At 38.4% G+C, this 17,490-nt stretch overlaps 1 protein-coding gene across 3 annotated transcripts in view; it reads right to left on the reverse strand.

Annotated features, from left to right (window-relative positions):
* Positions 1-17,490, reverse strand: part of NDC1 (NDC1 transmembrane nucleoporin) — a 74,856-nt gene that overhangs the window by 43,828 nt on the left and 13,538 nt on the right. For all 3 annotated transcript variants that reach the window (XM_011926315.1, XM_011926314.1, XM_011926313.1), the window contains 4 exons: positions 13,913-14,021; positions 4,880-4,931; positions 2,840-2,975; positions 1,608-1,700 (listed from right to left, as the gene is read on the reverse strand). In XM_011926315.1, the coding sequence (XP_011781705.1) occupies positions 1,608-1,700; positions 2,840-2,975; positions 4,880-4,931; positions 13,913-14,021 (390 nt within the window). The remainder of the gene's footprint in view (positions 1-1,607; positions 1,701-2,839; positions 2,976-4,879; positions 4,932-13,912; positions 14,022-17,490) is intronic.

A 17,490-nucleotide genomic window follows, 5' to 3' on the forward strand; every position in this document is an offset into this window, starting at 1 on the left:
TTTTTTGAGACAAAGTCTCACACTGTTGCCCAGGCTGGAGTGCAGTGGCGTGATCTCGGCTCACTGCAAGCTCCACCTTCTGGGTTCAAACGATTCTCCTGCCTCAGCCTCCCAAGTGGCTGGGACAACAGGCACGCACCTGCACACCCAATTGATTTTTGTATTTTTAGTAGAGATGGTGTTTCACCATGTTGGCCAGGCTGCTCTCGAACTCCTGACCTCAAGTGATCCACCTGTCTTGGCCTCCCAAAGTGCTGGGATTACAGCACTTTGAGACACCACGCCCGCCTGCCCTATCACTTTTTTTTTCTTTACTGAAAGTTTTCATCTCTTCCCAGGCAAACCTCTTTACTCACCCTTCAAGACACCATCCCTCTCTGAAGTTTTCTTTTATTGGTCCCAAGCAGAGTAAGAGGTCCCAATGCACTTGCCACAGTACATTTTAATTATTTTGGGTGTCTGTGTTTTCCACTAGGCTGTGCTATGTCTTATTCATCATTCTACCACAAACAACTAGCAGAGACTGATGTACCATCAAATAAATATTTGGTAAATAACCAAATGAGTAACTGATACTTTTAAGTTTCTCTAACAAATTAGTTATAATTAGTATTTTAAAGTAATTCAATTCATTTCCTTATTTGTTTATAAATTCTTTAGAGTGTGATCAAAACTGGGTTCTAACTACTTTCTTTTAGCATTTCTGTTTGTTTGTTTAGAGATGAGGTCTCACTCTGTCACCCAGGCTAAAATGCAGTAACAAGATCACAGCTCACTGCAGTCTCCAACTCCTAAGCTCAAGGAATGCACCTGCCTGCACCTCTCAAGTAGCTGGGACCATAGGCATGTACCACCATGCCATTCAACTAATTTTTTAATTTTCATTGAGATGAAGTCTCCCTACATTTTCCAAGCTGGTCTTGAACTCCTGGGCTCAAGTGATCCTCTCACCTCGGCCTCCCAAGTGCTGAACACCACACTCGGCCTCTTTTAGCTCTTTCTAAAGGACCTTTTAACAGGATGACACATATTGTAGATTTAGCTTAAAATTTCAACTTGCAAATTCAATCTAAACCATTTATGCTTACTTAGATTGATTTGTAAAATTACTGTAATTTCTTTAAATTCTTGATTGTAATTAGTTTTAGGATCATTACCAGCAATTCATACTTAAGGAGAGTTCACCGAATATCTATACATTACTAAGCACTATCTTTGATCACAAAAGCCAACTAATACTACAAGAGTGAAAGTTTTGATCCAGTGATCAAAAAATCAATAATATTTTGTTATGCTATCATGAACTGTTTGTGAGAAGTTAATGTAGATGACTGCACATCACTGTATTTTATGCTTGGAAATATTCTGTTTCTGAATATAGAATTAACTAGCTTACACACATAGACTGTACTGTGCACCTGCATTTTAGTCACTTGGAATGAAAATTGAAAAAACAGACAGCATTAGCAAGTAGGTGATTTTTATCATACCAGTACGAGAATATCATAGGCCCTCAAAAAATACAGCTACTTAAATATGCTAAATATTAAGTTTATTGAATAAAGTTAGAGATAACTGTGTGAAGATAAGAAACACAGTATTGATACCTTTATGATGGGGGGAGGATTGCTATTTAACACTTTTGGAAGGCACTCATCTGACCCTTCTGCAAATGGTGGTTGAACAGGAAACACATGAGCCTATCAAATATAATTAAAAACCAAAAATGATTATTTTCATGATCATCTTACATTCAATAAGCATGCACAAATTAAAACTTCTTATAAAAATAGACAGCACAACCAAACTGACATATTTCGTGCTCCTTGCAAAGACAGGTTAAAGTTACATAAACCCAAATACACCATTTTTTTTTAATGTTACTTTCCCAACTTTACTAGACTCTGGTTCTGAATAACAAAAACCAATTTCACAAACAAGGATTCTCTGAAGCCACTGAAGAATACAAACCTACACAGATGGTAAAATAAAACAGAAACACTAATTTTCTAAGACAAACACTTGGATGATAAAAACAATGTAATTCTCAATCACTTAAAAAGATTTCTGTGGGAATTATCCAGAAGCTCACCTCAATTTCCAAAATCATTTCTTTAATATAAATTTTAAAACTTCCCTTCAGAAAACAAGTATCTTGGCTGGGTGTGGTGGCTCACGTCTCTAATTCCAGCACTTTAAGAGGCTGAGGGCAGATCACTTTGAGGTCAGGAGTTAGGGACCAGCCTGGCCAACATGGTAAAACCCTGTCTCTACTAAAATTAAAAAAAAAATTAGCTGGGCATGGTGGCACACGCCTGTAGTCCCAGCTACTCGGGAAGCTGAGGTGGGAGAATCACTTGAACCCAGGAGGCAGACATTGCAGTGATCCGAGATCAGGCCACTGCCCTCCAGCCTGGGTGACAGAGTGAGACCCTATCGCAAAAAAAAAAAAAAAAAAACTTACTGCCGCACATTTAAATATTTTCATAGTAGCTGTGCCAATGACATGGAAAATTAATTTAAAATTCAAATCCATTTAGTATGTACTCAGTAGAGAAATGGAAGCCCCCAGAAGACAACTAGGATGTCAATAAAGCATAGTAGCAGTCCATTCAGTTTAATTTCTAAAAATTAAGTGAATATCCACACTGTTCCTCTGGAAAAAAAAGTACCACATAAATGGTGGTTACAAATGATATGGCCCCAATAGTCTCAGAAGAGAGACCAAAAATCACCTTAGGGAAATGGTTTTGGGCGTGCTGATCAGTGTGCTCTGCTAAAAATCAACTGTGCACTCCAAAACACAAAAGTATTAACAAAAAGTATTTTAAAAACATACCTCTGTGGCATAGATTTTGAAGAGTATCCATGAGATATACCAAGTCATCAGGAGAAAGACACCACACAGCCAGACATGGTAGAGTAGTGAGAGATTTAAGAGGCCACTCACTGTGTCAAGTGGCCTATGAACCTGCCTGTGAACGCAGAAATTACTATTAATCCTCTAGGAAAAATGCAATCTAAATATTAACACACTTAAGTCTCCACACTGAGACATAAATATTATTTCTAAATAACAATGTTGACAGACTCCTCTCCTTTGGAACCCTTGTAGAGCTCTTTCCCTAATACTTTCTTATAAGGTACATGAGGGAGCTTTAAGGAAAGCACAGACCTAAATCAGGACTACAGTTTCTTGTGTCAAAAATCTTCAATGACTTTTACTACGAAGGAAGAACGAGCTAAGCTTATAAGCCTTACTACGAGCAGCTGGATGAAAGTTTATTATTGTTGCTTTGTAGTCTAAAACCTCAAAACCATTAAACATGACTAGTACCTCTCCTGGACCAGATTTCAGCTTTATCCTTATGCCCTATAAACCACAGATTCGTAGTCATTAAAAGCACATGCTACTAAACAATGTTAAAGCAATTTAAGATATTCTGTTAGAATGCTAAGTAAAGCTAATGCTGCCATCTTTCCAAAACTTTGACTAGATCAATTGGCAAAGTTATTATAATCCTACAACCAGCATTGTGAACACCAGGATTGGAACCTGACTCTGCTATTTCTAAGTGTTGTGATTAGGTAAATCACTCCACCATCCCACCCTCGGTTTCCTCATCCATGTAACAGTGGCATAATCTCTTCATTCTTCCTCTTAATCCTATCACAATTTTTAAAGCAGCTTACATTAGGAGTGCCCAGTACAGTGCTTGACATTCACTGGGGGAGTCAACCAATGATGAAGTTATTTCTAACTTCTAAGTAAACATTTATTGAGGCCCTGACATACATGAAGGACAGAATATCAGGCACTCAGCCATACCCACAAAATGTTTTTTGAGTGCAAGGAAGAAAAAAATATTGTTAAATTTCTATCAAATGCCATTATTACTTTTCTCTTTCCATTTCACCTAGTTTAAAATCTGGGCTAAAACAATAAATGACTCATGCATTTGGCTTCATGCCTAGCAATTAAGCAGAAGACAAAACTGAATTTTGCCTAGAAACTTTGAAAAGTGAGAAACCATAATATCTCTTAAATACCATGCATGTCACTACTCCCACTCCCTAAAGCTGCTATTAGTGAATTTCATATATGAAACAAAAACCCTTACAATGGAATACACAATAAGAACAAACACCAAGAGAAACTGACTTTTATTCAGCAAATACAACAGATTAAACCTTTATGTGCAAAGTGCACAGAGGATAACTAGAACAATATACACCATTGCTGTCACTCGACTGCCACTTGTGACCTTCAACTAATCACCTGACCTTGCTCAATTTTGGTTTCCTCATAGGCTAAATTAGAACAATGCCACAGCATTGGTATATATCATGAGACACCAGAGAACGAATGATTGTTGGGGAGAAAAACAAAACAGAGGCCTGGACCATGCAACTCGAGAAATCCACTTTTGTATAGTATAAAAGCTGCATCTAAGAAAAATTATCATTGCTTACTTCCACAGACAACTAGGTGAGTGGAGACAGAGGAGGAGACTTTTTCATTTTATACCCTATTATTACTATTATTTTCTTTTTGAGATAGGGTCTCGCTCTATTGCCTAGGCTGGAGTGCAGTGGCACAATTACAGTTCACTGCATCCTTGAACTTCTGGGCTCAAGCAACCCTCCTGCCTCAACCTCCCAAGTATCTGGGACTACAGGCATGTACCACCATGTCCTGCTAATTTTGCCCTTTTATACACCTTTGGAATTTTAAACCATATAAACTATATGTATTCAAAAATGAATACAATTTTAAAAAAAATGTTAAAGGCAAAATCTAAACAAAATATCTGGAAAATAGCTAACATCTAAGAGAATGGAAACAGAGTTAAAATTAGACTTTTTATGTATCACTTACTCATCTATGTGAAGGTTCATAGCAGTGCTAATCCAAGCTTTGGGAATATAGCCTGAGGGGAAAAAATACCAAGCTATGAACATAAAAAGTTATAAAACAAGTTTTAGTCAAGCTTTAGAATATAAGGTCAATGACATGGCCACATAAACACCAAGACCTCAGTCAAAATGTTAGACTGATTAAGAACTGACAGCAGGAAAGACAGTACTTACTAACACAGGCAGTTTGCTTTGCACAGTTCTGATATATACACATTTCAGTTACCACGGTTTAGTTAAAAAATACCAGTCACCCAAAAATATAGTTCAAACTCTAGTTACTGTAGTATATTAACTATAAGTGACTGCAAATAGCACTTTTAACTTTTCAGTATGCAAATCAGTATGTAGATAACAGATGCGCACTATAATCTGTGACTCAATCCCATCAGTTCTCTCAAGGTCTGTTGCTGATTGGTCACTTGGATCTGTTATTCAGTACAGACACGGACAGCAAAGCATGTAGTTGTGTTGCGTCCTTGTTTCCCATAATAAATCCAAATGATACTTTTAAAAAATGAATAGCTAAAACAGAAAAGTAGTGCTTGTTTCAGCAGCACATATACTAAAATCAGAATGATAGAGAGATTAGCATAACCCCCGCACAAGGATGACATGCAAATTCATGAAGCCTTCCATTAAAAAAAAAAAGGTTTGAATAAAAAAAAAGAAAGTGGCAAAAAAAAAAAATCAAAGTGCAACAAAGAAATGAAAAGTGATAATGCTGAAAACGAAACTTGAATTGAACATAAATGAAGTTATAAGAGAAAGAGCAAATCATGGAAATGATCATAGTCACCAATTTAGCCCAAATATACAACTCTAGAGGAACAACCAGGCTGACTGCATGTAGTAGGTTAATACATTACAATGAGGCTGGCATGATGGCTCATGCCTATAATCCCAGTACTCTGGGAGGCCAAGGTGGGAGGATCACTTGAGGCCAAGAGTTCAAGACTAGCCTGGGCAACACAGCAAGACCCCATCTCTAAAAGAAAAGAGCCGCTACCAATCATCATGGCGGATGGGTAGCAGGACTAGATTGCAGCTCCACACAGGGCAGCTTGCAGAAGCTCGTGTTGTGATTTTTAGCTCCAGATCGAATGCAAGAACAAACCAGCAATCCCAAGAGGACCCACAGACCCTCTGAAGGAAGCGGACTGCTCCTGAGGAACCAGGAAACACCCCAAATACTGTGAGTGCCCCAACTGTGGAAGCGGAAAAGGAAGACCCTCCTCTCCTGAACACACACCCCCACTGGAGAAGCTGAAGGTCTGTTTGCAGAAGAAGTTTCTGACCTTACCTGGAGGTGAACCAATTTAGAGAGTCAAGAGAAATACAGGGGTAGAGGAAGCAGCAGAAAGGCCCTGGGAGCTCGCTGCGTTCCCTAGCAGGCCATTCCTGCCTGGCACCACAGGGATACATCGGAAGGGTGACCAGAGGAGCAGGGGGTAAAACTCCACAGGGGGAAGGAAATCTCCAGCTGAACTCCATAACAATTTGAACGGGGCAAGAAGCCTCCTGGCCAGAACCTGGGGAAGGGGGCAAATCTAATGTGCAGACTCCACAGGCGGGCAAGAACCAAGCTCTTTTCTCTCCCAGCTGGGAGGCGGGTAGTCCAGGGCAAGTTTTCAAGCCCATCTCGCCCTCCACGTGGAAACAGACTCAGGGCTGTTGTGGGGCAGTGGGAGTGAGACTGGCCCTTTGCTTTGCATGGGACCTGGGTGAGGCCTGTGACTGCCAGCTTTCCCCCACTTCCCTGACAGTCTGCATGACTTAGCAGAGGCAGCCATAATCCTCCTAGGTACACAACTCCAGTGACCTGGGAATCTAACCCCCATTCCCCACAGCAGCTGCAGCAAAACCTGACCAAGGAGTGTTTGAACTCAGACTCGCCTAGCCCCACCCCCACCTGATGGTCCTTCCCTACCAGAATACAAAGGACATATAATCTCAGGAGTTCTAGGGCCCCACCCACTGCCAGTCCCTCTACACACTACTACAGCTGAGGTTTTCTGGAAAGCGCCACCTCCTGGTAGGAGGCCCAAACAGCACATAAGTAGAGCATTAAACCACCAAAGCTAAGAACCCTCATGGAGTCCACTGCACTCCCTCACCACCTTCACTGGAACAGGTGCTGGTATCCATGGCTGAGAGACCCAGAAACAGTTCACATCACAGGACGCTGTGCAGACAACCCCCAGTATCAGCCCAGGGACTGGTAGACTCGCTGGGTGGCTAGACCCAGAAAAGAAACAACAATCACTGCAGTTCGGCTCACAGGAAGCCACATCCATAGGAAAAGGAGGAGAGTACTGCATCAAAGGAACACCTCGTGGGACAAAAGAATATGAACAACAGCCTTCAGCCCTAGACCTTCGCTCTGACAGAGCCTACCCAAATGAGAAGGAACCAGAAAACCAACCCTGGTAATATGATTAAACAAGGTTCTTCAACACCCCCAAAAAAATCACACTAGTTCACCAGTAATGGATCCAAACCAAGAAGAAATTCCTGACTTAACCTGAAAAAGAATTTAGGAGGTTAGTTATTAGGCTAATCAGGGAGGGACCAGAGAAAGGCGAAGCCCATTGCAAGGAAAGCCAAAAAATGATACAAGAAGTGAAGGGAGAAATATTCATAGAAATAGATAGCTTAAAGAAAAAACAATCAAAAATTCAGGAAACTTTGGACACACTTTTAGAAATGTGAAATGCTCTGGAAAGTCTCAGCAATAGAACTGAACAAGTAGAAAGAAATTTAGAGCTTGAAGACAAGATCATCAAATTAACCCAATCCAACAAAGACAAAGAAAAAAAGAATAGGAAAATATGGACAAGGTCTCTAAGAAGTCTGGGATTATGTTAAGCAACCAAACTTAAGAATAATCGGTGTTCCTGAGGAAGAAGAGAATTCTAAAAGCTTGGAAAACATTATTTGGGGGAATAATCAAAGAAAATTTCCCTGGCCTTGCTAGACCTAGACATCCAAATACAAGAAGCACAAAGAACACCTGAAAAATTCATCACAAAAAGATCTTTGCCTAGGCATATTGTCATCAGGTTATCCAAAGTTAAGACAAAGGAAAGAATCTTTAAGAGCTGTAAGACAGAAGCACCAGGTAACCTATAAAAGAAAACCTATCAGATTAACAGCAGATTCATCAGCAGAAACCTGACGAGCTAGAAGGGACTGGGGCCCTATCTTCAGCCTCCTCAAACAAAACAATTATCAGCAAAGAATTTTGTATCCAGCAAAACTAAGCATCATATATGAAGAAACATACAGTCTTTTTCAGACAAATAAATGCTGAGAGAATTCGCCATTACCACGCCACCATTACAAGAACTGCTAAAAGGAGGTCTAAATCTTGAAACAAATCCTGGAAACACATCAAAGCAGAACCTCTTTAAAGCATAAATCAAACAGGACCTATAAAACAAAAATACATGTTGAAAAGCAAAACCAAAAAGCGAAAAAAAAAAAAAAAAAGTACACAGGCAACAAAAGGCATGGTGGATTTGATGGTACCTAATATTTCAATACTAACATTGAATGTAAATGGCCTAAATCCTCCACTTAAAAGATACAGAACCGCAGAAAGGATAAGAACTCACCAACCAACCATCTGCTGCCTTCAGGAGACTCACCTAACACACAAGGACCCACATAAACTTAAGTAAAGGTGTGAAAAAAGGCATTTCATGCAAATGGACACTAAAAGCAAGCAGGGGTAGCTATTCTAATATCAAACAAAACAAATTTTAAAGCAACAGCAGTTAAAAGAGACAAAGAGGGACATTATATAATGTTAAAAGGTCTCGCCCAACAGGAAAATATCACAATCCTAAACTTATATGCACCTAACACTGGAGCTCCCAAATTTATAAAACAATTACGAATAGACCTAAGAAATGAGATAGACAGCAACACAATAATAGTGGGGGACTTTAATACTTCACTGACAACACTAGGCAGGTTATGAGAACAGAAAGTCAACAAAGAAACAATGGATTTAAACTATACCTTGGAACAATGGACTTAAAAGATACATACAAAACATTTCATCCAACAGCCACATGGAACTTTGTGTAGTTCCATAGAATGTGTACTTTGAGAATACACATCCTATTCAACAGCACATGGAACTTTCTCCAAGACAGATCATATGATAGGCCATAAAACGAACCTCAATAAATTTAAGAAAACTGAAATTACATCAAGCACTCTCTCAGATCACAGTGGAATAAAACTGGAAATCAACTCCAAAAGGAACCTTCAGAACCATGCAAATACATGGCAATTAAATAATCTGCTCCTGAATGAGCACTGGGTCAAAAACGAAATCAAGATGGAAATTAAAAAATTTATCGAACTGAATGACAATAATGACACAATCTATCAAAACCTCTGGGTTACAGCAAAGGCGGTGCTAAGAGAAAAGTTCACAGCCCTAAGCACCTACATCAGAAAGACTGAAAGAGCACAAACTGACATTCTAAGGTCACACCTCAAGGAACTAGAGAAACAACAAACCAAACCCAAACCCAGCAGAAAAAAGGAAATAACTGAGATCAGAGCAGAACTAAATGAATTTGAAACAATAACAACAAAAATACAAAAGATAAATGAAACAAAAAGCTGGTCCTTTGAAAAGATAAATAAAACTGATAGACAATTAGCAAGATTAACCAAAAAAGGGAGAGAGAAAATCCAAATAACCTCACTAAGAAACAAAACAGGAGATATTACAACTGACACCACTGAAATACAAAAGATCATTCACAACTACTATGAACAACACCTTTACGCACATAAACTAGCAAACCTAGAAGAGATGGATAAATTCCTGGAAAAACACAACCTTCCTAGCTTAAATCAGGAAGAATCAGATACCCTGAACAGACCAATAACAAGCAGAGAGACTGAAATGGTAATTTTAAAATTATCAACAAAAAAAAAAGTCCAGGACCAGACGAATTCACAGGAGAATTCTACCAGACATTCAGAGAAGAATTGGTACCAATCCTTTTGACACTATTCCACAAGATAAAAAAGGAACCCTCCCTAATTCATTTTATGAGGCCAGCATCACCCTAAAACCAAAACCAGAAGGGACGTAACCAAAAAAGAAAAACTACAGACTGATATCCTTGATGAATATTGATGCTAAAATCCTTAACAAAATACTAGCTAACTGAATCCAACAACATATCAAAAAGATAATCCACCATGATCAAGTGGTTCTCATACCAGGGATGCAGGGATAGTTTAACATACACAAGTCAGTAAATGTGATACACCACAAAACAGAATTAAAAGCAAAAATCACATGATCATCTCAATAGATGCAGAAAAAACATTCGACAAAATCCAGCATTCCTTTATGATTAAAATTCTCAGCAACACTGGCATACAAGGGCCATACCTTAATGTAATAAAAGCCATCTATGACAAACCCACAGCCAACATAATACTGAATGGGGAAGAGCTGAAAGCATTCCCTCTCAGAACTGGAACAGACAAGAACACCCACTCTCTCCACTCTTCTTCAACCTAGTACTGGAAGTCCTAGCCAGAGCAATCAGACAAGAGAAAGAATTTAAAGGCATCCAAATCAGTAAAGAGGAAATCAAACTGCCACTGTTTGCTGATGATATGATCGTTTACCTTAAAAACCCTAACGGCTCCGCCAGAAAGTTCCTAGAACTGATAAAAGAATTCAGCAAAGTTTCCAGCTACAAGATTAATGCACACAAATCAGTAGCTCTTCTATACACCAAAAGTGACCAAGCGGAGAATCAAATCAAGAACTCAAACCCTTTTAGAATAGCTGCAAAAAAAAAAAAAGTACTTAGGGGTATACCTAATCAAGGAGTCGAAACAGCTGTACAAGGAAAACTACAAAACACTGCTGAAAGAAATCACAGACAACACAAACAAATGGAAACACATCCCATGCTCATGGATGGGTAATCAATATTATGAAAATGACCATACTGCCAAAAGCAATCTACAAATTCAACACAATCTCCACCAGAATACCACCATCATTCTTCACAGAATTAGAAAAAACAATTCTTAAACTCATATGGAATCAAAAAAGAGCCCACATTGCCAAAGCAAGACTAGGCAAAAAGAACACATCTGGAGGCATCACACTACCTGATTTCAAACTAACTATAAGGCCATAGTCACCAAAACAGAGTGGTACTGGTATGAAAATAGGCACATAGATCAATGGAACAGAATAGATAACCCAGAAATAAACCCAAATACTTACAGCCAACTGATCTTTGACAAAGCAAACAAAAACATAAAGTGGGGAAAGGACTCCTTTTCAACAAATGGTGCTGGAATAATTGGCTAGCCACATGTGGGAGAATGAAACTCGATCCTTATACAAAAATCAACTCAATATGGATTAAGGACTTAAATCTAAGACCTGAAACCATAAAAATTCTAGAAGATAATGTTGAAAAAAACCCTTCTAGACATTGGCTTAGACAAAGATTTCATGACCAAGAGCCCAAAAGCAAATGCAATAAAAACAACGATAAATAGCTGGGACCTAATTAAAGAGCTTTTGCATGGCCCAAAAAAAAAAAAAAAACAGTCAGTAAAGTAAGCAGACAACCCACAGAGTGGGTGAAAATCTTCACAATCTATATATGTGACAAAGGACTAATATCCGGAATCTACAACAAACTCAAACAAATCAGTAAGAAAAAAAACAATCCCATCAAAAAGTGGGCTAAGAACATGAATAGACAATTCTCAAAAGAAGATATACAAATAGTCAATGACATATGAAATGACAAATGGCAAATGACATATGAAAAAATGCTCAATATCACTAATAATCAGGGAAATGCAAATCAAAACCACAATGCGATACCACCTTACTCCTCCAAGAATGGCCATAATCAAAAAAATAAAAAACCAGTAGATGTTGGCGTGGATGCACTGAACAAGGAACACTTCTACACTGCTAGTGGGAATGTAAACTAGTACAGTCACTATGGAAAACAGTGTGGAGATTCCTTAAAGAACTAAAAGTAGAACTACCATTTGATTCAGCAATCCCACTACTGGGTATCTACTCAGAGGAAAAGAAGTCATTATTCAAAACGGATACTTGCACACATATTTACAGCAGCACAATTCACAATAGCAAAATCGTGAAATAAACCCAAATGCCCACCAATCAACGAGTGGATAAAGAAACTGTGGTGTGTGTGTGTGTGTGTGTGTGTGTGTATATAAATATATATATATGAGATAGAATACTATGCACGTAAAAAGGAATGAATTAGCAGCATTTGCAGTGACCTGGATTAGACTGGAGACTATTATCCCAAGTGAAGTTAACTCAGGAATGGAAAAACAAACATTGTATGTTCTCACTGATATGTGGGAGTTAAACTGAGGATGCAAAGGCATAAGAATAATATAATGGACTCTGGGGACTTGCAAGGAAGAGTGGGAGGGGGATGAAGGATAAAAGACTACAAATAAGGTGCAGTGTATACTGCTTGGGTGATCGGTGCACCTAAACCTCACAAATTACCACTAAAGAATTTACTCGTGTAACCAAATACTACCTGTACCCCAATAACTTATAGAAAGAGAAAGAAGAAATATAAAAGAAAAACAATACAGTGAAGTATTAACAGTAGAATGACAATTATAAGAGCTATGTAGAAATGGACTATATAAACCACAAGTGAAAAAAATAAACAGGATGGCCTATACACAGTGAGAACAATTTTATAAAATATATATCCATAGAAAATATAGGATCAGAAAAAGTTATAATCTGAAAATAGTATCTCTGAAGGTCAGATTTTGTTTAAATTATTACGTGTTGCTAACAAGATTAATGTTTTCACCTTGCACTATTCATGATACTAAATAATAAACTGCATTTTTGTGCTTAATAGTCATGTTAATAAATGCCACAAGTTTCCTTTACCAACAAAATATTTACATTGTATTAGTATCGAGTTACGAGTTATAAAAAGGAGTATGTCATTTCTAGACAGAGTAATGACCAAATGAAACACAGTATTTTTTCTTTCTTTAAAAAAGAATGCATTTGTTTTTAATTGTGGTAAAAAAAAAAAAAAAAATCTATAGCATAAAATTTACCATCTTAGGCCAGGCGTGGTGGCTCAAGACTGTAATCCTAGCACTCTGGGAGGCAGAGGTGGGCGGATCACCCGAGGTCAAGAGTTTGAGACCAGCCTGACAACAGGGTGAAACACCGTCTCTACTAAAAATACAAAAAATAGCCAGGCGTGGTGGTGCACACCTGGTAGTGGTCCCAGCTACCTGGGAGGCTGAAGCAGGAGAACTGCTTGAACCCAAGAGGTGGAGGTTGCAGTGAGCCAAGATCGTGCCATTACACTCTAGCCTGGGTGACAGAGCGCCAAAAAAAAAAAAACAAAAAAAAACAAATTTACCATCTTAGCTATCTTTAAGTGCTCAGTACAGTAAACTATATGCACATTTTTGTGCAACAGATCTCTAGAACTTTTCATTTTGCAAAACTGAAACTCTATACCCACTGAACAACTCCACCCCTTCCCAACTCTCTAGCCCAACAACCACCATTCTGTTTTCTAAGAGTTTGACTATTTTAGATACCTCATACAAGTGGAATAATACAGTATTTGTCTTTTTTGTGACTGGCTTATTTCACTTAGCATAATGTCCTCAAGGTTTATTCATGCTGTAGTACATAACAAGATTTCCTTCTTTTTAAAGGCTAAACAATATTTCATTATAGGTATATGTCACATTTTCTTTAACAATATTTTCCTAAATACATATGACTAAATACATTCTCTTTGACAATTTAAACAATGAATCAGCTGGGCTAATCACATACCTATAAATGTAGAAAACACGCAAACACAAGAATGACTTTGTAACTGACATTTTCTGGGTTATGAGATAATTTATCACTGTATCAAAAAACAGAAATTCTTACCAAGAAAATAATATAAAATGCAGAAATTTCTAACCAGGAACAGTGATTCCACACAACTGTGTTTAACTAGTAAAAGCAGAGATCTCCTAAAACGCAAGAACTTGTATTGCTGTGAGGGAAAAAAACCAGAATCAAATGACACATCCAAATCAAATGATACATTCAATATCATCTTAAAGCAAGCACTTAACTATAACAGTCAGTCTACATAAAAAACATAATTATTGTACAAGAAGACAAAGGGTATTGCGGAAGCAAAAACATCAACTATTTTAGATGTTAAAAAATTTAATATTTATATTATTCAACATCTCACTGATATAAAATGAGAAATAAGAAAATTAACCGTATCAATCCATACTTGGTACTAAACACTATGGAGATGAAGAAAGTACAAGAAACACAGTAAAAACAGCAGTTAACATTTTTTTGTTGCTTACCATGTACCAGGTACTGCCCTAAGCACTTTACATATTTGAATTCATTTAAACCTCATAAGAACCCTATGAGGGAGTTTTTACTACTACCCTCATCTTAGAGATGAAGAAAACAAGGCACAGAGAGATTAAATAACAACCAATGTTATCAGCCAGCAAAAGGAAAATCTGAGCTATCAATCCAGGCAGGCTAGCCTCAGAGCCTCCAATCTTAAAAATGATGCATACTGCCTTTGCACTAAATTTTTAAAAATGCTGTTTGCAGAAAAATGGGAGGCAGTGAAGAAGATACTAGCCTAGGAATAAAGAATTGTGAGTTCTAGTGCTCCCTCTTTCTGTACAACCCTCAGTAAGTCATGCCTCCTCTCTATGTGAAAGATAAGAAAGCTGAACCAGCTAAATAGCTCCTTAGTGGGAACCTGAAAATTCTAATGATTAAGACAGGGGTGCCTTATCTTTGGGCTTCCCTGGGCCTCACTGAAAGAAGAAGAATTGTCTTGGGCGACACATAAAATACACTAACGATAGCTGATGAGCTTAAAAAAAAAAGAAAAGAAAAAAAAGGGTCGGGTGCAGTGGCTCACACCCGTAATCCTAGCACTTTGGGAGGCTGAGGCAGGTGTGTCACTTGAGGTCAGGGGTTCGTAACCAACATGGTGAAACCCCGTCTCTACTACAAATACAAAAATTAGCCAGGCGTAGTGGCACATTCCTGTAATCCAAGCTACTCGGGAGGCTGAGGCAGGAGAATCGCTTGAACCCAGGAGGCGGAGGTTGCAGTGAGCCAAGACTGTGTCACTGCATTCCAACCTGGGCAACAGTGAGACTCTGTCTCAAACAAAAAAAAAAAAAGAAAGAAAGAAAAAAAAAATCTCATAATGTTTATGAGATGATTGAGGTGAAAACTGTGATAGGAATAGTATAGGAACTATGCTGTTTTTATTGGGGCAGGTGTGTGGTGGTGGTAGCACCCGGTGGCTACATAGAATAGTGCAATTCCACATCTTGTACTTTGAAAATAGTTGAAGAGACCAATATAATTGAAGCAATATGATTAGTGGCCAAGTATTTATATGGACTACTTTTTGTTTGTTTTCTTTTTGAGACTTTACCACGGTAAAACCCCGTCTCTACTAAAAATACAAAAATAATATATATAAGATAAGGCATGGTGGCAGCTGCCTGCAATCCCAGCTCTTCAGAAGGCTGAGCCGGGAGGATTGCTTGAACCTGAGAGGCAAAGGTTGCAGTGAGCTGAGACCGCACCACTGCACTCCAACCCGCGTGACAGAGTGACACTATGTATGTCTCAAAAAGAAAACAAACAAAAAGTAGTCCATATAAATACTTGGCCACTAATCATATTGCTTCAATTATATTGGTCTCTTCAACTATTTTCAAAGTACAAGATGTGGAACTGCACTATTCTATGTAGCCACCGGGTGCTACCACCACCACACACCTGCCCCAATAAAAACGGCATAGTTCCTATACTAGTCCTATCACAGCTTTCACCTCAACCATTCTTCACAAAGGTTCAGAGAGGCTAGGGAAGCAGGGAGACATTTCAGCAGACAAGCAGAAAATACCATTTCCCCCACCTCTTGCTCCCATGCTGAAGTGTTTTTCAATTCCCTGTTGGATTTCTTCTGTGATTTGGCTATGAACTACCCTTCACTAAATATTTACTATGTGCCAGGCACTATGGTAAACGCTCTATAAATCTCATTTAATACTTTCAACAGTCTTGTTGGCATAGTTTGCTAAGCCCTGTCTTGATGTACATTTCTTTGTGCCCTATTTCATACTAACAGTCTGCTTTTCCCTATCGGTCCATCATTAAGAATTATTTTTTGTTCCTGTTCTTTTTTGGTTGGTTGGTTTTGTTTTCATCTTTTTTATTATTTGTATTTTTTACAATCCTGGTAACTCATAGAACAATGAATTTGATAAAGGCAATAGAATTGGTTTTAGTAGTGTAGGCAAGTTTAAAGAAAAAACTAATGGACTAATGGCAAATTGGTTAAAATTAGTAGATCTTTTAAAAGCCTTAATTTTTCTACAAAAATTAGCTGGGTGTGGTAGTGCAGACCTATAGTCCCAGCTACTCATGAGGCTGAGGCAGAAGAATCGCTTGAACCCAGGAGGCGGAGGTCGCAGTGAGCCGAGATTGCGCCACTGCATTCCAGCTTGGGCGAAAAGAGCAAAACTCCATCTCAAAAAAAAGCCTTAAATTTTCATAGTTACATGAAAAAAGTAGTTACTGAATAATGTATATAAGATAAAACCACTTATATAAACCCCACTCCACAATATATATAACATTATAGGTACATACATGTAAATGTACACTAAACGGTCTGGAAGAATATAAACTTTACCAGTTTAGTGTATTATCCTTAATCCCACTGGTAACAATGGTTACCAGCGGGACAAAGATTGAGACTGGCCACGGGGTGGTCAAGGAAACATTCAACTTATCAATATGATATTTAAATATTTTATAATAAAAATATTATCATTCTTGGAAAGCTACCTGACAGGTAGCATCAAAAATAATGGTGATATAAACATACTCAGACTGTCTGGCAATAAATAAATAAATAAATAATGATGACAACGTTAATGGTTGTTATTGCTTATATAATTCTTTAAGCTCTAAAATTCTCTGGTCAACTTGGCTATTAATCACCACATCGCGCTCTATAGAGGGTCAGAAGGGGAATGGGTCTGACTTCTCACAGTTTCCTGACAATCCAACTTGCTTCCTTAGCAACTTAAAATGCACATGGAAAGGTCATACACTGTACGCCGCACTCCTAGAGTTAATGAAAGAAGGATAAGCTATGGTGTCATCCCTCCCTCTTAGTCTTCTCAGGAGGCAAATCTATCCTGCTGGGCAAGACACTTACAAACCTGATGGGCAGGAAACTATGGTCCTGGGCATCAAGAGCCATCATTTCCACTAGTCTTCCCAAATCTTCAGCTTCTTCATTCCACTGCCCTTCCATCGCACCACCCAGCAAAACACCTGCTCCAACTATCCCCAGGCTGGAGAACAGCACCCAACTCAGCAGACCAATACCACTATACACTCATGGCTACAAGACATGCCCCAAATACATTTTTTGACCAAATACT

Source organism: Colobus angolensis, unplaced genomic scaffold, assembly GCF_000951035.1.
Source record: "Colobus angolensis palliatus isolate OR3802 unplaced genomic scaffold, Cang.pa_1.0 Scaffold68, whole genome shotgun sequence".
Lineage (NCBI taxonomy): Eukaryota > Metazoa > Chordata > Mammalia > Primates > Cercopithecidae > Colobus > Colobus angolensis.